Here is a 20631-nt window from a genome sequence, read left to right as displayed (position 1 = left end):
TTTTGCACAAACCAGTATATTATCAACACCCAGCATAAACCAAGGCTCCCAACCTGCCTGCTGCTAGTGGCACAGGTGAGAGGCTCATATCACGCATGGGCAGTTCAGGTTCTCCTGGCATGCGTGGAGCAACAGATCATATCTCAATAGAAAACTGCCTTGCTATTCAAAGGAGGTATCTGAGATCAAGAATCATGTTCTTCTGAGGATTCATGGAAAGATGACAACTTCTCTGGGGATTCATGAAGGTAAACCAGTTCTCAGGCAGTCTTGGTCGTGACTTTCTTATCAAACACTCAATTAAGTCTGATCAGAGAAAGGCAAACGCTCACCAATCTGATGGGCTGCTCTCTTGCTCTCCCATTATGGGGCCCTGGGAACTGACACATGCAGACATGAGAACACGAACCCAGCCCTCTGACTGGGGTGAGGTGGGGGGCAGGGGTGCTGCAGAATGCTGAGTAGTCCATCCACACAGGCCAGCTCTGGGTGTTCAGCAGAGATACAAGGTTACCCATTCACACATTCTACACCAGGCATTAGTTGGATACACTAGGTGGAATGAGTTTTGAGCCTAGCAGAGGACACATTTCCTAAAGGTTCAAGGGTGCCGTCTTCGGTGGCAGTGGAGTCGATCTCAAGTTATCCTCCCACACTGGTTTCTGGAGAAAAGTCAATGGCTGCAGGAAGAGCTTGCTCCCGAGAGGTGTCAGCACCAGTCTCTGTCACTGGACTGCTGACTCTACAAGTCTGTGACTAGAACCAGGCTTTTCCAGTACGAAACTACCAGTCACAGGCAGTGGCATCACACCATTCTGTGGCAGCATAGGGACAACTGATGAGTCACAGAACAGAGTGGCTCAGACAAAACGTAAACACAAGCACCAAGACTATCAAGCCCTTAGAAACCTTTCTGACCTTGACTTTGGTGATAGAGTCTTAGATCTGAAACCAGAGATTCAAGTGATGAAGGGAGAAAAATTAGATTTCATCAAAAGCAAACACTTCTGTTCTTCCATGGATATCGTCAAGCAAGTGAATGTTAACTATGGAAGGGGTACATGTTTACAAGTTATACACAGTAATGGACAGCCACCTGAGATATATCAAGAACTTACAATCTAATGTAAGTGAACAAAGGATTCAAGCCAGCATCTCTCTAGATGACCTGTAACTACAAAACCACCTACCACTTGGCCTCTTGGGAATCCTCCTACCTCACCTCCCAAACACTCTGCAACCTCTTTGGGATGGTCTTGACTAAGGAGCCAGCAGCTGCAGTGCTGTGAGGTGCAACCCCCGGAGAGCTGCTGGAGTCCTGCTTCTCAAAAGCCTACCCAGAGTTACACTGTGACCCAACTCCACTTGGGGGTATTTATTCCAGAGAACCAGTCACGTGTCCTGTGTGTGTCCACAGAAGAACTCGTGTGTGGATTTCCCTAGCATCATTGTCGCAGGAGCACATTATCAACAGAAAGATTCTGGCCACTGATAATGGATGGACATGTGGTCCATCGGCCGTGAAATAGCATGTAGCAAAAGGAACAAAGTCCTGACGTGTGCTTCCAAATGGACGAGCTTTGAGGACACTGCCAAATAGAGGATGCTAATCACATGTCACATGGTATCAGGGTGGGAAACTGAGGAAGTATAGGTCCACAGACAGACCTGCCTGTAGCTTATAGATTCACCTGGGTAAGGAGGAAATGAGGAGTAGCCATAGCTGAGTAGAGAGAGGCACTTTTGGAACACAAAGTTTTCCCCAAAAAGCTCTGAAAAACGGTCACATAACCGAATGTTAGGACATGTGGAAGGCACATGCTGAGCACTGTCACACACAGAGACACCTCAACAGCTTCCCACACAAAGGTCCTGACTGATGCTCAGTCTCAAGAACATAGTTAAGAAAGCAGCCCACCAAAGGTCCGTGACTACAACTGTTCAGGAGGAACCTGGTTCTCAGCTTGCAGGACCCCTGAACTGGTGTGAAAGGAAGGGAAAAGACACAGTGGTAACAGAAGCCAGACAGACTCCTCCACAGCAGTGATTCCTGACTGCTGAGTGTCACATATCGGAGCTGTGTGTTGGCACTACATAAAAACAAGCCACAGCACTGGCTATATTTAACTCGATGGCTAATGTACAGAATTGAAAATATGGGCTTCAAAATAATTAGACTGATTTGCTTAGTGGGAGGTAGAAAATAAAAATGGTTAGTGTCAAGAACTATAAACACAAATGCCTTTCTATCTGCCCAGCACAAAGTCAAGGAACTGAGCTGACTTAACCAAACCCAACCAGGCTTGTGTGCCCAGCTCACGGCCATTCAAAGCAGCACACTCAAACTTAAACAAGAGGCAGATTAGGAGAAAGTAATTAACTTTCTCCTGTAACACTTCCTTGCTTTGTGTTTGAAAGCAGAGGCCTGGAGCAGGAGCTCAGGACAGAGATGAAATGACTCTAACATGTATTCCAGATTGTTAGGACAGCAGGAAAAGGCGAGGGGTCAAGGTCACAGACCATCAGTATTATCAAGAGCAGGTGCACCCCAGGAAGGACACGTACCACAAAGTGGACAGGCATGGGCTTAGCTGCTCAAAGGTCACAGCCTACCCTGAGCTGTTGCTCCAGTATATTGAAAGAATCCACCTGAACCTCTGGAGTATCAAGAACATGAAGTGCTCATACTTCCATCCCCACCTCCTTTCCCAATAATAGATTACATACAAAAAAGTTCTCCACTTGGAATTCGTAAGTGTAGGGCTTCAAGGAGACAGTTAGCCGCTCTTCAGAAGCTGGGGAAAATCCCACAGAGAACCGGCAGTGCAGAGGAGGGGGAGGTTCCTGAGTCCACGTCAACTCCCAGACAAAGAACACGGACTGCTTGCTGTGAATAAGCTGTAATGAGAAGCACAACTTTGGTCACAGTTCTGGGAGCCCTGGGGAGGACATCGGCCTTTCGCTTTATGCAAAGGGGCATGTGCCAGGCAGTCTGCTGTGAGCCTGTGGGTTCCTGTGATTTCGCAGCACCTACCATGTCTCAGTCCTGCCTGCCTGGTCTGACACAGAGCCTGGTCCCCGGCTGGTAAAAGAACTCTGCTTTATGACTACATAAGCTTCACAGCATCAGCGAGCATGAAAAGGAGCTTTCAGAATCATTATTAGTACACAGCAAGCTCCCAAATGGCTCCATAATGGGGCATTAATGCCACTGTCAAAGCCGGACCAATGGCACTTCCTAGAGGTGGTAGAAACTTCAGGAGGTGGGCTAGTAGTTGAGGAAGGATATGAAGAAAACATTTGGGTCCTGCCTCCCTTCCTCTCTCTCTCCTCTCTCTCCCTGGTTCCCATAAGGCCAGGGTAACAGCAACTTTGCTCTACCACGCTTTCCCCCCCATGATGGACTGCCTCCGCACAGGACCAAAAGCAACCAGGCAAAGTGACCATGAACTAGAACCTCTGGAACCAGGAACCAAAGAAGCCTTCTTTCCTCTCAGGGACTGTAGCACAGCGACAGAAGGTTAATATGACTGTCACCCAGTTTGCATCCATGTCAATCATTTCCTATTAACATAAAGTAACTTAGGAACAAGTCTAGCCAGACACATGGCCTAAACATCAGGGGCCACACCTACAGGCTCAGGGACAGATTCAACAGAGATGGAACAATGGTCAAAGCCAGCAACACTGACTGTCCAAAAGTACACAGGAAAGTGCAAAAAATGCCAGGGAGTGAGGGCCCAGTTGTGAGCTTCTCATAGCAACATATATATTACATACATACATACATATATATGTCCCACAGGTGGGCTTAGAAGGCTGAGGGGACAGGTGGGCTACATAGCACACGGTACTGCAGCTCTGACCCAGGCCCTCCATCCTGCCCAAAGCTCATCCAATCAGCATCAGGCTCTGCTCAGCTGCAGTCAGTCCCCCTGGTCTCCTCCCCTGAACTGCTGAGAATCTGGCGCTCAGACCAGAGCAGTTACCTGCTGGGACTGCGTGTTCAGGGGCGTCAGCCTCAGGTCGGCAGCATGACCCATGTCTTCCAGCTTACTATCTGACAGCTCAAAGTCCAGCTCTGACAGGTTCTGGACACGGACCTGCACGTATTTCCTAGAGCACAGAAACAGAGTGTGTCACTAGGGCTCTTACCCGGGTCTCGACTACGCAAAAGGGAGACCCTGTCTGAGGGAATCATGACAGACATAGGAAGAGTATGTGGTGTCAACGTTTTCATTTTGGAACACAGTTAAAGGTGTCAGAATAAATAACTAATCTTTTAAACAGGCAGCTTGTGAGAAACGGACCTGAGGAAGTTGATCTGATGTGTGGCCAGTTGGTTTCTTGCAGGGAAGCCTGACTACCCTTCCCCACTTCAGGCCTTCCCTGCTCACTTCTGCTATCTGGAGAACATTGAAAAGCAAGTCTTTAATAAAGACTTAGAATCACCATGGAAACAAATCTCTGTGCATGTCTAAGATGGGTGTCTAGATCAGGTTAACTGAGGTGAAGTCCCACCCTCACTAGAGCGGCACCACTCCACGGCTGGCATCCCAGCCTGAATAAACAGGAAAAAGCAAGTGGAGCACCGACACCCACGTCTCTGCTTCCTGACTGTGACACAAGACGAGGAGCTGCCCACTGCCCTGCTGCCACCCCTTCCCTGCTATGCTGGACTGTGTCCCCAGAACTATGACCCAAGTAAGCTCTTCCTGAAGTTGCTTTGCTCACAGCAACATGACGGGCATAATTACAGCTGTTTCCTTTTTTTAGCTGCTTTAAATGAAGCAGCCATATTCTTTTAGAGATTTCTGAGGTTTCAACCTTTGTATGTAATGTGTGTTACATGAAGAGAAAAATACTGTTCATATAACATTTCATTCTTAAAACTTAGCCAAATCCCATTGGTCTGTGAGAAAGAGGACTGTTACAGTACGACGGAAGTATCTGAAGCAGGAAGAGCAGACACTGGTCGGCCCTGACACTGCTGTCATCTCTAGACGCCCCCTAGGGTTGATGATACTTCTAGAGTGGGTGCTCAGCCTGGCAATATGGCTCCTTCCAGAAGACACCAGCACACCCGAGTCATCTGGGGCTGGGATACTGGTGTAGTGAGAACACTATGCAGCGAATGGAGCAGCTAAGAACTAGGCTCCAAGTGATAGTGCTTTAAAAACTCTACCCTACGGGTATCTGATAGAGAGCTAGCTACACAAACCCATGAGAAGGCACTGGGCAGCCCAAAACACAGCACCTTGTAGAAGTTGAACACTGAATTCTGCCAGAAAGTTGGTAGTTAAAACAGAGACGGGGGTAGAAAGAGACTGTTAATCAGTTGAAGATCTTGTTGTTTTAAGTTTGGCACAGTGGCTGTGCCCTAATCTACTGCTATTTCAGCCAGCAACTACAACTCCACAGTTACCAGCCTGCTTCTCTAGGAGTGGCCTGGCCACTAAGGTTGTAGTCTGATGATAATTCTGTTCCCGCAAGCATTGGCTCTGTAGCTGCCACTAAAGGGAGCTTTAACTAAATCTCTATCATTCTATATATAAGTAAGACTTGAAATTCAAAGGTTGGGATGAAAACCTGTGAGCTCAGAGAGGCTGAGTAGCAAAAAGCGAAATTTCTCTCCTTGCTGGCATCTCCGAAGGATCCATGCTTCTGCTCCACCAAAACAGAAAAACCCATGCCACTCCAAATCCATCCCTACTACTTCCTGTGTCTCTATCTCTACTGGATGCCCTGTGATGCTCTATGGTCACTTTCTGTCAACTAATTGCTAGCTCAGTCTTCTGAACTAAGGTTAATTTTATTTAATAAATGCAAATACAAACTGGGGGTTCACAGTATGACTGAACATCCCCAACAAGATCTGGTTTGGATTTCACCTAAAACTTTATACTGACATGTCAGCTGTGAGGCAGAGGAGAAGCTGGGAACACGGCATTGTACTCATGAGACAGGGAGCTACTCTGGTAATGTGTAAAAACCCCAGTGACATACAAGGACAAGCTATGCACTCTGTCCAATGGGGGGGGGGAGGTGAGGAAGAAGCAGAGCCGGCCCCCATTCCCCCTTACCGGGTTCCAGCAGAGAGCAGAGTGTGTGTGGTCCTGAAGGGCACACTGAATGTCAGTGCAATGACAGTGGAGTAGATAGACCACGGGCAATCAATGGACACCTGTGAAGAAATAGAGGCCACCTTTAACCCACTGTCCAAGAACACAACCCTGTCACCGTCCACCCAGCTGCACAGTGGCTTTATTGTGGTTCGTCATTACTGTCCCAAGAGGAAATTCTATCAGACATATTTTCATATGAACAAGTGAAAAGGAAAACAAGGAGCTGCAGAATCAGCAAGAAATGGAGACAGAATTGGAAACAGTCCCAGAACACCAGCTCAGCTCATAGCACAGACATCTTGACAGGAAAGAGCAAGGCCACCTGTGCCTCATGCATCTGGGGTCCAAAGGCTCCTCACAGTGCAGCATGTGTCCTACGGCTCACACAACCATGAGCCACTGGAAAGCAAGCAATCATCCAATTACTTCACCTGTCTGACAGAACCTAGCTAAAGGCCGACCAAAGTGGAGCTACAGTGGAGAGCAAGAGAGACACTCCTAGGGGCGGGAGAGGAGAGGTCTTGAGTTTGCTTTTATCCCCACACAGAATAGGCAAATCTACGGGTGCAAATGACATCTCCCACTAAAGGAGACATTATCTTTATCTTCTGCATTCTCTGCACAGGGTGCAGGGGGAAGTTTCTTAACTACTCTTAAGAGACTGTGCCAAGGCTTGAATGCGAATGGCCCCTCATGCTCGTGCTTGAACACTTGGTGTGGCCTTGTTGAGGCAGTGTCGCTGGAGGCAGGCTCTGAGGTTTTAAAAGCCCACCATATCAGTTAGCTCTGTCTCATGCCTGTGGATCAAGGCTAAGCTCTCAGCCACTACTCTAGTTCCATGCCTGCCTACATGTTGCTAAGCTCCCCACTATAATGGACATGGATTCCAACCCTCTGAAACTGTAAGCCACAAATTAAAGGTTTCTTTTTTAAGTTCTCTGGATCATGGTGTTTTATCACAGCAACAGACTGGAAGACTGGGAAGGAAAATCTCTTCTACAGAGACTATCTTACACCTTAAGCCACAATGCATTTAAAGTGACTGCTGTCTGAGGCCTATCCTACTTGTCCTATGTTCCTGTACCCACACTGTACAATGTACAAGGCTCAAAAAAGGCCAGAGAATTGGAACCTGTGTCACAGGAGGAGGACAAACCTTGCAATACTCCATGAGCTGATTTCACATTCACCTTTGACCAGAGCAACAATCTGTGTAACTTTTAACAACTGCCAGCCCCAGAGCCTCCCTCAATGGAGTATTCCTGGCTGAGTTGACCCAGGGTCTGTGTGACACAGACTCCTGCAACTTGGTCACAAGATGCATGGATCCACCCTCCTCACAGTGTCATGGTGACTCCTCTCTGGCTGCAGTGAAGTCAGAGCTTTGATGTCTTCTATGGTGGCTGCAGTCCAGATGAGTGTACAGGGGAGCACAGGAGGACAGGCTCCACGCTCCTCCTACCCAGACCGGCAGAAGCTACTGCCTAGTCGCACAACCCAAGACCCTCTCTACCTTGTGATCTGTGGTGACCATGGAATGGTCAGTTCTCTGCATGTCTTTCTGCTTCCTGTGGGGCTCTGGTGTCCCCAGAATACTGGTATCCCCACCAGATGCTGGAGCTGAAGGCAAAGACAGAACCTCGAGCTCAAACTCGATCACGTGGTATGCAGGTGCAGCGGGAAGACCGATGCTTGTGACCTTGTCAGAGGACTGGATCCGGAGCAAAGCAGAGGAGCACTCTTCTGTGGGAGACAGAAAGACACCTCAGACATGACTCTGTTTCATTTACCAGTCAAGCAGGGAATAGGCATAATGGGAGGTACTGCCAAGCTCCTGCTGTCCTGTGCACATGAATGAGGACAATGCTAGGCAGGAAAATCCAAGACCCTAGACAGGGCTCCATAGGAGGTTCACAGGCCAGGCACTACTCAAAGTGCAGACAGGCAGGGACAGCTCCCACATGGCTGCATGCTCCATCACATAGCAGACTGTAGCTCGACTCATAAAAACCTAGAGGCAGATATTGGGGTTCAACCTGAAGGTCAGAAAAGCAAAACAGCCAGCCACTGGCTCTAACCTCTACCTCAATCTGAAATGGCCACCTGCCTCTTGGAATCTCAGAACAAGAATGTGTGTGAGAGCCGTTCCCTCCCATCTTATATTCCTCTTTAGGACTGGGATTAAAGGCATGCACCACTACCGCCTGGTTTGTACCAGTGTGTGTGGCTACCGGGATTAAAGGTGTGTGTCACCAATGTCTGGTCTATAAGGCTGACCAGTGGGGCTGCTTTGCTCTCTGATCTTACTTATTAAAATACAAATGAAATACCACTACAGCAGACCATCTCCTGTCCCAAGGAAAAAGAAGTAGAAAGTTAGGGATTAGTTTTTGCTCTTTAGTGGTGCCAGGCAGGGGTGCACAGGCCTGGAGGAGCACCGCTGCGGAACATGGTTCAGCTCTGACACTGCACTCAAGGTTGGCAGCACTTGGCACCTAATGAACGCACCATGCTCAGGATATGTCCCTATATGTATGCTTCATTCAGGGGCTAGCTCAGGCCACCTATAAATGCTGACCTCAGAAGCCAAGACAAGGTACTGCAAAGTGTCAGGGCCCTGATGCCTGGCTAGTCTTCCGTTCCTGAAGAGTCTGAACACAGTGCACCAGCCCTGGCTGCCTTACCTCTTGAGTTGGAGTAGACCACGGCTCTGTTCTCAGCCTGGCACAGGATGAGCATGGCTTCAACATTGCTGAGCTGGAGGCTGTCTCCGTTTTTTACTGCATAATGGCCCGTAGTGACAGTAAACTTGACTTTCTGAGGAATGCCAGCCAAAAGGCTATCTAAATGAAACAAGACAGCAGTTAGGATCGCTGTCCCCCAGAGAGCAGCTGCAGGAGCTGTGGAGAGGTGGAAAGAGTCGCTAAAAGCCCATTAGCCCTGGGTACCTCTCCCTCCTGCCTCACCTTTTCCTCTCAGTGCCAGTCACAGAACTTCCCTGAGAACAAAGGACACCGTGAACCTGAGGGAGGAGGGTGCCCCAGTGAGAGATTGCAGTGTTCACTAAGTTACCAAGTCAGACAGGCAGCTCCAGGACAGAGTAAGGAAGTGGGCACTGGAGCTGCTCAGGAGAATGGAGTAGAGGATCAGGCAGGGGAGTGGAGGGGTGAGAGGCCAGAGACAAGAAAGAAAGGCAGGACAGGGAGGTAAGGTCACAGCAGAAAGGGGAACAGGGCCAGGGCTTCCAAGGAGCAGAGCTCAGGCTGTGGCCAATACATTCCCATGGAAGAGCCCCTAGGGACAACTGCGCATGACCCCTGAGGACATCTGCTGGTGGCCCAGGGAGAAGCTGAAAACTAAAGATGTAGAAAGAACTAAGGAGATTTAACAGACAAAGAAAAAAGGAAAAAGCTTTCCTTGCTGTGTTTTCCTTTTGTTTTAAATAGGAGTTTTATCATGGCTCACAGCTAGGGCTCAAGTCAAGGACCTGCAACTGCATCTAGTATTGGCCTCTCGAGGCAGCCAGGGCTCTGCATGGAAATACAGGACGTGCATGTGTTCATGTGTGCACCTGTGTGTGCATCTGAATGCGCACCAGAAAGCTGCAAATAAAGGCCTTCCCAGTCTAAGACCTGGCCTCTCTGGCGTTCCAGAACATGCCACATGGCAGCAGTCTTGTGAATGCCACTCCTTTTACTTTGAAAGCGTACCAGCAAGTCAGAATCTCTGGGTTTCTTAGGGTCATGCTGTGGAGTTAAAAGCCCACTAGGAACTTTCAAAGAGGAAACCGGATTAGAGTGTGAACTACACTCTGTGTGCTGCTACCAAAAGGGAGTCAGGTGTACAAGTTCCCTGCTGAACACCTTTGTGTCTTACTTTCAGATACACATGGTTACTATGCATGGTGGCTAACAATCACAGGACAGTGACTGAACAGAGCTGCAGCCAGTGGCTTCCAGGCCATTTCCACTATCTTTCTAGGAGAGGAGCAAGGAGCTGGGAAAGATGGTATTGAGACCCTCCCTCGAACCCTCAGTGGCTTCCTGTGTGGCTTTCGGCTCCACTCACCAGCCAGGGGTTCCACATGCAGCTGAGGCTCCTGAGAGTACACGTCGTACTGTACAATGGGGTGGATGTGTGCAAGGACAAACCACACAGGGCCCACAGAGGCCCGTAGCTGTCGCAGCGTGTATGTTCCAGGTTCCTTGGCCTAGGGGCAAAACAAGGTACTTGGTAAGACAACCCTTTCGGTGTTACAAGTTCCCAAGATAAAGACGGGCTGTCCTCTTACTCAAATGCCATCCATCTTCCCTGTAGCCCTCTGTCCTGCCCATCACATCTGCACCTACGCTGCTCCAAGAAACATCTGGCTCTCAAGCCCTTTCTGAGCAACTGATGCTTCTGAGTCCACATTAGTCTCTGATGAGGTAGACACGGTTCATGGCCCACGTCTGGAAAGGTACTAAGTGAAACATTCAATAGGGGTGATTGGGCCGGGCGGTGGTGGCACACACCTTTAATCCCAGTACTCGTGAGGCAGAGGCAGGCGGATCTCTGTGAGTTCGAGACCAGCCTGGTCTACAAGAGCTAGTTCCAGGACAGGCTCCAAAACCACAGAGAAACCCTGTCTCGGAAAAAAAAAAAAAAAAAAAAAATCAACAGGGGTGATTGCTACTAGAAGACCATACCCAGGTGAGCAAAAACACCTTCCTTAGATCTTGTCTGTGTATGAGGTCAAACAAAAAGGGCATGTTCCATCAGAGCAAAATATACAGTCCTGACACCATGCAGCCTTCAAAGGGAACAGCTTAGAGGCCAGGTCACCTTCAAAATCTTCTTACAAAGTGAGGGGTATTTTCACACACACACAGGAACTAGCTAAGAAAATCCAATAACCCAGCCAATTAAAAATCTAAGCAAAAACCCAAACAAAGATGTTCATAAAAACTTCATTCAGTAGCTGGGAATTGTGGTTCATGCCTGTCAAGAGACTGAGACAGGACCGTCACATGCTTGAGACCGCTGGAGGCTATACAGTAAATCCCAGGCCAGCCTGGGCTACAGTGTAAGAGCCTATCTCAAAATAAAAACAAAACAAAACTAGGAACAAACTTCATTTGAAAATTTATCAACAACCAAACAAACTACTGTGTAGATACAAAATTGAATCTTCTCTAGGATAAAGAAAAAATACTGGAAGCCACAGAGGACCTCACAGTGTACTCAGGCTCCCTCCCCATCTCCACCAACTTGAGAGCCATGTCCTGAGCCCAGCCCTACCCATACCTGGGTCCTGAACTCTATCTTGTTGGCTCCTGGCTGCAGAGTCACACTGCTGCACTTCAGGACATGGGCGCCGTCCTCCAGGGCCAATCCGGAGGGTGCCTCTAGAGAGGAAACACTTTCCTGCCTCCTCAGGAGCATGTGGACATTCCTACAGATAATGCCTGTGGTGTGCAAGGAGTTATCAGAAGGGCTTCTCTCCAGCATCTCCGACAACTCCAGGGCAGGCAGGCTGTTCTGAGATGCAGGGAACAGGGAGGCTTCAGCTGGGAAGGTGATGATCCCGTTGGAAGTTTTGTGCTTGGTCAGCCACTCAGCTGTCTTCCGGTAGTTGTTTTTTTCAATACTAAAGTGGACGTTGACAGCAATCTGGTCCACGTGGACAGGGATAGGCATCTGGCTGCAAACTGTTATCTCCACTGTCAGGACACCACCCGCATGGACCACAGCGTTGGGAGGGTCAAAATGGAGATCTTTTAGCCGTGCAAAGGAGTGCATGGGTAGCACCACCTTGTGACCTGCAAACACATACTCCATGTCCCACACTCGAGCCATGTTTCCTGCTAGCACCGGAAGATGCTGCCAGCTCAGGAATGTGGGTGTTTATTTAGAACAAAGATTGCAAGCTTCCCAACCTCCCACATTTCTTCTATCACAAAAGCAGACTAGACAGCACTTCTAGAACTCTGGGGATGAAGAAATTAACAGCGGTGAAGATTTCCGCAGCTGTTTTGTCACTTTAGGAAGAGCGAAGAACAACTGTTCCCTCCATTTCAAAACTAAAACTGGCCAGCAGTCTGATCCCTAGAGTCACCCCCAGGGACTCAACACCCTCCGAAACAGCTCTTAGAAGATCCCTAGGAAAGAAGCCAAGTGCTCCACTGTGCCCTGAAAGTTAGTCCCGGCATCTGCCAGACTATAGAGGGACAGCTGTCTATAGTTTGGGGATGTGAGGGGCACGAAAGCATGAAGACATCTTCAGTAGAGACGAAGGTGGGTGAGAATTCACAGTGTATTCTCCTCTCCTAAGTGCCATGGCGATGTTTAGGGAGAGTACAACACTATAGAACCATTGAACAGGACTGATAAACCAAAGGAGAGTCCGGAGATGGGTTTGGTGGAAATATGCTTAGCAGGCATGAAGCTGAAGCTATGGCTGCGGCTGTGGGTTGACCCATCCAAAACCAACCAACCAACCAAAGTCTGTCCACAAGTTAAAGCAGACTTGCCATAGCTGAAGAAGGGGCAAATGCTTTTGGAAGTTGTTTTCACACAAAGGGACCAGGGAGCAGGAAGGAATACCCTTACTCCCACCATTCCCCACACAGCAGCAAGCCAAGAAGGCACACTGGGGTCTGTAAATCAAACCACCATCCTGATGCTGCTGAGAACATCAGGAAGGAAGGTGGCTCTGTTAAAGGAAGAGGCGATCCACCTCTGCAGCCAGTGATCACACAACCGGGAGCCAGAACCTTGTGGAGGACTCTGTCATATTCAGCAACTGCTACAGACTGACCAATCTATGCAACCCAACCCAGGCACATCTGTGGTAAATAAAACAAGCCCTGGCCCCCAGAACAAGGGTACTTGGATAAGGGTGTCTGGGATGTCAAGGGGCATTTACAGGAAGACATCCCTGAGTGCTTGCTGTCTTCCGCATTGTATGTAAGGACATGGCAAGGAAGAAGCTCTCACCAGAATATGACTCTACTGTCAGAACTCAGAAACAAATGCCTGCTATTAAGTCTCTGTGCCACAGCATTTTATAATGACAACCTGAAGAGAACACAGTATCTCTTTTTAAAAGGGCTCTTAGTCAACTAAACACAAGGAGCAAAACTATGCAAGTGTCGTCTAGCTACACAAAAACATCAAGTGCATCTCTCCAATCTAACCTTCCAGAGTCTGCAATTCGGAGGCTCCCAGGTGGAAACCCAGGAACAAATTCCAGAGGGTGGATTGGTCTGAATGACAGTTAGCTCAATGTTTTGGAAATAAAAAGAAAATGGTATAGTAATACATGCTACACCCCATGAGCCTTGAAAGCAAAGTCAAAGAATGCAGTCACGAGAGACTCCATGTAATGGGAGCCTACAGAAAGCAGGGGTGGGGGCTGCAGGGCTGGAAGGGTTAAATACAGGACTCTGTTCTAGGTGATAGAATGGACTGTGGTGGTGAATATGCAAATCTGTGCACACACTAAAAGCCACCGAATTGCATGCTTCAAATAGGAATTCATGATATGTAAATTCTATCTCAATAAAGCAAGATGTGAGAGTAAATGTTCTAAATCAAAAGAGAACTGAAGCCGGGTGGTGGATCTCTGTGAGTTCAAGGCCAGCCTGGTCTAGAGCTAGTTCCAGGATGACAGGCTCCAAAGCTACACAGAGAAACCCTATCTCAAATAAACAAACCAACCAACCACCACCAAACAAACAAACAAAAGAACTGGGACATATAACCAAGCTTAATATGTATGCTAAGAATTAAGTGATACGTGGCTCTTCAGTGGGTTAAGTGTTTGGTATGTGCACACGTGTATCTCAGCAACCACATAAAAGCCGACATGGAGGTGCGTATCTGCTACTGCAGCACTGGGAACAGACAGGCAGAGTTCAGTAGCTCTCTGACCGCTAGCCCAGAAACAACATGCTCCAGGTTCAGCGGGAAACCTTGTCTCCAAAAACACACGGACACACACGTACACACGTGTGCATGCACACTCACGTGGTAATGCATGCTTAACACTTGGGAGGCAGATGCAGGCAGACTGTTTCTAGTCCAAGGCCAGCTGAGTCTACATATTGAGTTTCAGACTATCTAGGACTACATAGTAAGAACATATCTCAAAAAATAAAACAAAAATTGTAGCAATTCACGGTAGCATTCTTAAGAAAATCAGAAAGACCTGAGTCTGGGCCCCAGGTGGTATCAGAGCCCTTCGGTCCCGGGAATGCCTCTTATGTGGGAAGGAGTCTGGAGCACTCTTCCGTTTCACAGAAGCATGCTAACCTGTTTGGGCGAAGTCTCACTCAAGTTCACCAAAGAGAAAGACCATGGCTGGTGCACAGGCAGGCGCTATGGCTTTGCTCCTTCTCTTTTCATACTGCATGGAAAATGCCTGAGACACAGGATTAGCCACCAGTCTCACCTGGGTTGTCTTCTTGCTGGCTGGCATAGCTGAGGATCTCCTGGCAGAAGTACTTCCGCTCCTCCTCTGTCAGATGATGATCACTGGCTAGAAGGCTGCTGGTCTGCAAGTAGCTGAAGTGGAGAGTTAAGGGCCAGGAGTGAGGACCTCCCGAGTAGGACGGTGGGCAAAAGGGCTCCAAATATCCTCTCTTGCCTTCAAAGTACAGCCCAAAGGAGAACTGTCACTTCAAAAAAAATTTAGAAACTCAAAGTTAGATTTAAAAAGAGTGGACACTTGCTCTATGCTCCACAGGAGCTACCAGCACACTCACTGTGAGCAACGCCACCATATATCAGACAGTGACAACACTGGACTCAAAGGATACTTTTCCATCTGCCCAAGGTGTTTTTGGCACTCGGCTAGCTGCTTCCTTGTGTGTGTGACAGGTAGGGCCCAGCCCTCAGCCAGGTAATTCTTCAAAGCTCCCTGAAGATACATTTCTGCCTTCTGGGGTGACCTTTTCCTCCTTGCAAAGGAAGCAACCACAAGTTTGTTAGGCATCACAGGGGCCAGCATGGCAGACCCTGACACTCACACGTCCGCAGTCCTCCCACAGCCCTTCCCACCACCCCTCCTGTGAGGAGCCATGAAGGACGGCCAGGGCACCTTCCGAGCAGTAGACTCGTGCTGATAACACGCTGCTCTCAGACATCCAACACTAGTACTGTAACCCTTCCTAGCTAGGCTAAGGTCAGCGGAAGAACACTTTCTTACTGGCAGGTGGGATGGCTGGGAAAAGAGAAGGGCGTGTCCCTAGCCCTGGTGGCTAGCCACAGCCATGCTGCCACACCACACTGGACTCATGCCAACAGTCTACATGGCCCAGCCATCGAGCTAAGGTCAGCTATGACTGGGCAGATACGAGCTGCTTACAGAGACCAAGAGCACTGAAGATTAGACAAGCAAAACCAGAAGGCCTTCCTAGTTCCAAGGAAGCCACAACAATGTTCAGAATAAAACCAAGTAAAGTTTACGCCACAGATTCACCAGGGCCTGTTATACTTCGAGGAGATCAGGGCTCCCATTCTTTCCCCAGAGGCTAGGATGCTGGGCTAGCCAGAAGCTAATACTTCCAAGCTCTCCAGGGCATCCTTGGGGAGGAATCTCCATTTCCACTACTCCAGACATAATCGGAATTCAGAAGTCCCAAATTAAATGTTTCTCAAATAAAGTAAAATTTAAACTTAGCAAAATACATTTTTTTCTGGATTCTTTTGGTTCTCCTGTGAAACACTGTTTGTTTGAAAGGTCCAGAACTTTCCATACCTCTTCAGTCATAACCTCTAGTGCTAGAAAGCACCCTAAATCTCCAGTAAGCCGACAGAGTCTGGGGAATCTAACAAGAAGGAGGAGGCAACTGTCACTCAGCTAGTATGCGGCCAAGGTCAACTGAGCCTCCAGGTTCTGAACAGCAGGCCAGTACCTGGTACTGGGATTCTGTGCCTCTGGATTCTGCAGTGGTCAAGTGCACTAAACTCACAGCACCCAGAGATGTAGTTTCCCCCAAATGCAGAAGTGGAACGTGACTGCTTGAACCTGCTCATAGCTCCTGCCCCGCAGTGAATGAGCAGGTGAGGGACGGCTGCTCCAGAACACCTGGAGCCACTCAGGCATCTGTAAGCCCCATCTAGCAATCCACACCAGTTCTTTTTTTTTTGTTTGTTTGTTTGTTTTCATCTACTAAAATTACTTTAAGTACAGATTTCAAAACTTGGCTTTGAATACACTTTCCCTTCCCCTTTAGAACTGCTATCTCTTTGCACAGCTTTGAAGCTGAATCCCACTAAGCCAGGCTAAGATTGCTCTTCTTCAGCAGAGGAGCAGGTTCCTGTACTCATTCCCAGCTCACCCCTCCCACCTGCATCCAGGGGGTTTGTGACACACTAGAGAAAGACTATATGACCAACTACTGTTTACTGACCTGGAAGGCAGGCTCTGAAATACTTCTCATTACTTATTAAAGTTAATTACAAGATTTTGTGCACATGTATGTAGATGTGTATCATTAGAGTTAATTAAGTATAGTAGGTCAAAGATCAATAACAACGGTAATAAGCCAAAAACCTCCCCATATGGTTCTGGAAGAAACTCAAAGACAAAGCAATGACTGGCTAATGGATTCTACCTGTTCCTATCTACCAAGTTATGCAAACTTTACACTCTACGTATAAACCTTCTCATATGCGTGTAAAATGTTTAAAATCAAAGAGGTCACCATAAATTACATGTAAAATTCTGCCAGATCTTTTCCAACGAGCTTGGCAGATCGAATCCTCCCAATACTTGTATACATCTCAATGGTGGCATGGGACAAGTCCTGCAAAAAAGTTAAAGAGCACAATTATGTACTTTTTATTTTTTGCTTTTATGTTTTTAATGATGTATATGCGGGTGAGGGAGTGTGCACATGAGTGCAGGCGCTAGAAGCACTGGATGCCCCTGGAGAGTGCATTATAGGCCATTCAATATGGGTCCCGGGAAGAGAACTGGGTCCTCTGCACAAGCAGGGCATGTTCTCAATCACTGAGACTGCCCTCTAGACCTGTACTTGAATTTTCAGGGCACACCTTACATTTACTTTACCCAAAGCTGCAGCAAGATACTGAGATGAAACAGCTTTCACCTTGTATCCACTTTCAAACTGTCACATGACATGCCATAATTTCCACACATGATCAGCAACTTGTACACGTGTTATGAAGCATGTGATGAGAGACAGCCAGGGGCTCACACAGTGTAGCCCACTTAACTCCCTCCCTGCTTCCGTCTGCGCATACCTGTCCTGGCACTCTTCTCACCCACACAGCACCTTTGCAGGTGCTCCCAGCTCATGGTCTGCCTTCCACTGCTTCCTGGAACCACTCAAATTCAACCTTTCAAATCCAGCATGATAGCTCCACCCAAGCACAAATGGGAACTTTTCACAAAGAAGAGTATTCACAATCTGTTCTTACAGATTCTACTTAGTAAAAGGGAAAACCTACATTGAGCAAAATTTTAATTATTTCAATGTTGTGCTTGTGCCTAACTATGGTATCAGGGGCACTAACATGTGATCAGTTACCCAGTGTTTATACAGAGCCCCCCAGCATACTAAGTAAATTACCACAACAATGGAGGGTCTAAAAGTACCAGTGCATCCAATACCAAAGGCCATGCAGAAGAACAAAGCCAGCTAGGGTGGCTCTGTGGACAGAGGAGGGACTCTTGCCACACTTACCAAGTAGTGCTTTTCAAAGGCTTCTACTGATGACAGCGCTTCCTGGAGTTTCTTGTAAGGACTCTGAGCTGTGTTGGCTGAAACACAAAGGTAGAGCGTCCTTACGCAGCAGCAGCATAATGGTCGCGTGTATTCACTCCCTTTCAGACCTCAGGGTGGTGACCTGACTCTTACGGGCATCGCAAAAACACTAGCTTTACCAGTGTGGCCCAGATTATGATGTCTATTCCTTTCCAATTTATGACACAGCCCAGGACCCTCCCAGAAAACTGTTCTCTGAGACTGGACTTCCCAGAAACATGCACCACCGACACTGAAATAGGACATGACTCATGAGCAGGCGGCACAGACTCGCACACTCTCTGAGTCCCCCGACAGACTGCACTCTCACTTCAGCAGCCCCCACTGTGCTCCAGCGGTGATCATACCTGTTTCAGGTCTCTCAGCCCCTAATCCCGCCAAAAGATCAACTGTTCTGTTAAGATCTTCTGAATTGGGGCCCTTTTCCGACACAAGTCCACACAGGTACCCTAAGGACTTTAGCTGTTGAGGGAAACCCATAGTTTGAGTTCATTTGTTGTAAGTCAGTAGGCAATCCACAAATGTAGTAAATATATAATCCTGACTCCCGTTCATCGTGGGAAAAACTTAGCTTTCTTATCTAAATGGTCTGAATTTCACAGCACACCTTATGGGATTGCTGCAAGCTCATACCTTTTTCAGGTTAGTTCTAGAATAGAGCTGAGGTTGTGAATCCGCTCTCTGTCATTCAGCTAACTGTGCCCCACTTTTTAAATGACGGCTCTATGTGCACCCCTCCCCACTGTGCCCTGCCCCTGCGGTCCACCCACAACACACACTGGCCTATACCTGCATTTCTGCAGCCTACTGCACCTCTTACCTGCCCATCCCTGACACTGACACTGTCTCATTTGTCACCTGCTAAAGGAGCTGACAAGAACTAAGAAACTCTGACCCATGGCTGTGTTCAGATGCACTGTAAGGATGTGAGAGTATCCAAACTAGTCTAAATAAGTTAGATTTCTCCTAACAGCCCATGCTATCTGCCACAAAGGCAACCTTGGAGACAATGCAAACACTTCACACACAGTAGCAGGTACCTTTTCCATTGCATAGCTCCACAGTCCCACCATATGGGCAATGTTGGAGTCTATCTGTGCCCGGTCACAGCAGCCTTCTATCCTCTGCAACACCTCCAGACAGCTCAGGAATACCCAGCAATCCAGAGCACCGGGCGGGACAGAGACCTACAAGGACAGAAGTATGTGCACATGAGGATGCTCTCAGACAGTGTAGCACAGCCATGACCACAAAGTTACAGAAGGATAACCTATCACATGCCACAGACAGGAGTAACCTGTGTACAAACATATCTTTGAGTCATGTGTCTGGTGACAATAAAGGACTTAGTTTGCATACAATTTTCAGTTACATATTTTAAAACCTTATTTGGAAAAGTCTATGTGAACTGGAGAGTTGGCTCAGCAGTTAAGAGCACTTACTACTCTTCCAGAGGATTCAGGTTCAATTCTCAGAATTCACATGGTAGCTCAAGACCACCCATAATTCCAATCCCAAGTATCCAATGCTCTCATCTGGCCTCTAAGGGCACCAAGCACATGTATGGTATACAGACATACATGCAGGCAAACACTCATACACAGAATATAAAGAAATAAATGTCTATGGAAAGCTGACTATCACCTGGCTCAGCATGAGGCCTGGCTATATCTGCCTAGAAGGTGAGAGGGGAGCACCAGGTGGCTTTATGGGCACACTAAGAACAGACTGTTCAACAAAGCAGAAAGGACATCAATGACATTCAATGGCAACAGCTGAATGCTTTACAACAGATCAAAGCAGTGTTGGAATTAAAGAATTCCTATAGCTTAGGCAGATACATACTAGAACATGCACCACAGACTCTATTCAACACTCCAAGTTTGCCTGGAGCATCATCACCACAACTGGTGACAGCCCCAGGAAGGCCTCTGGCCCACAACCAACTCTAAGCACACCTTCCCCTGATGACTGACATGGTTTATCTTGTAGCTGCTATCTCAGTTTTGGTGAACATGCTACTTGGATCTACTCAAAGTGAAACACAAGTGAATCCTGCGTTGGTGGCATGTGAAGGCCACCTTGTGCTCATGAGACATTCCTGACAGCCTCCTTTAGATCCCGAGGCCAGAGAGTGTAGAGGCTGGAAAGAAGTCGGGGTGCCCTCGGTGTTGCTGTAGATGAAAGCATGGTCAGTTTCTGAAGGGTGAATTACTCACTTTTATCCTAGCACAGAAAAGATCCCTTCACAGTTGCATGGCTTCTATCAGAAGCAGGCCACGCTAAGGGATCAGCACTAGAACCCACAAGAGCATGCCCCTCAGGATGGCAGCATCCCCACCTCCCACACTAGGGTGAGCGAGGAGGCATTATCACGACAGGCTGCAAGTCTGTGAGCCTAAGTGAACATACCATTCCCCCGTACACACTGGAGAATGAAAGACCCTGGAGAGGAGAGCACAGAGACCCACTAGAGCAGGGTTCCCCCACCAAGTATCATCACAGGTGTCACTGTAGAGAACTATTTCTCCTATTTCTCCTACTTACTTGATTACATAAAAGAAAAATAACTTGGTAAAAATAATTGGATTAAAAAGAAAAAGAGGGGGGTACCATGGAGATGCCTTAATATAGGTAAAAGTGTTCCCTCTGAAAGCATAAGGACCTGAATTCAAAGCTCAGTACCCACATAAAAAGCCAAGCATGGCTGCACATACATAAGCTCAGTG

The 20631-nt window shown here is 47.8% G+C and overlaps 1 protein-coding gene across 2 annotated transcripts in view; it reads right to left on the bottom strand.

Moving 5' to 3' along the window:
* The window catches only part of Trappc10 (trafficking protein particle complex subunit 10), a 62522-nt gene that overhangs the window by 7105 nt on the left and 34786 nt on the right, over nt 1–20631 (bottom strand). The window contains exons 8-20 of one of the 2 annotated variants that reach the window (XM_050140261.1): nt 18943–19089; nt 18250–18364; nt 17822–17898; nt 16827–16918; nt 14927–15067; nt 14560–14672; nt 11412–11926; nt 10194–10335; nt 8810–8968; nt 7639–7868; nt 6084–6184; nt 3990–4116; nt 2728–2898 (exon numbers count right to left, since the gene is read on the bottom strand). In XM_050140261.1, the coding sequence (XP_049996218.1) occupies nt 2728–2898; nt 3990–4116; nt 6084–6184; nt 7639–7868; nt 8810–8968; nt 10194–10335; nt 11412–11926; nt 14560–14672; nt 14927–15067; nt 16827–16918; nt 17822–17898; nt 18250–18364; nt 18943–19089 (2130 nt within the window). The remainder of the gene's footprint in view (nt 1–2727; nt 2899–3989; nt 4117–6083; nt 6185–7638; nt 7869–8809; nt 8969–10193; nt 10336–11411; nt 11927–14559; nt 14673–14926; nt 15068–16826; nt 16919–17821; nt 17899–18249; nt 18365–18942; nt 19090–20631) is intronic. The other variant, XM_050140271.1, reaches the window with a different exon arrangement.

The sequence above is a fragment of the Alexandromys fortis genome, unplaced genomic scaffold (genome assembly GCF_014885135.2).
Source record: "Alexandromys fortis isolate MF-2015 unplaced genomic scaffold, M_Fortis_MF-2015_v1.1 scaffold_9, whole genome shotgun sequence".
In the NCBI taxonomy this organism is placed as follows: Eukaryota; Metazoa; Chordata; class Mammalia; order Rodentia; family Cricetidae; genus Alexandromys; species Alexandromys fortis.
The sequence above is the reverse complement of the archived record's forward strand: the minus strand, read 5'-3'. Positions and strand labels throughout refer to the sequence as shown.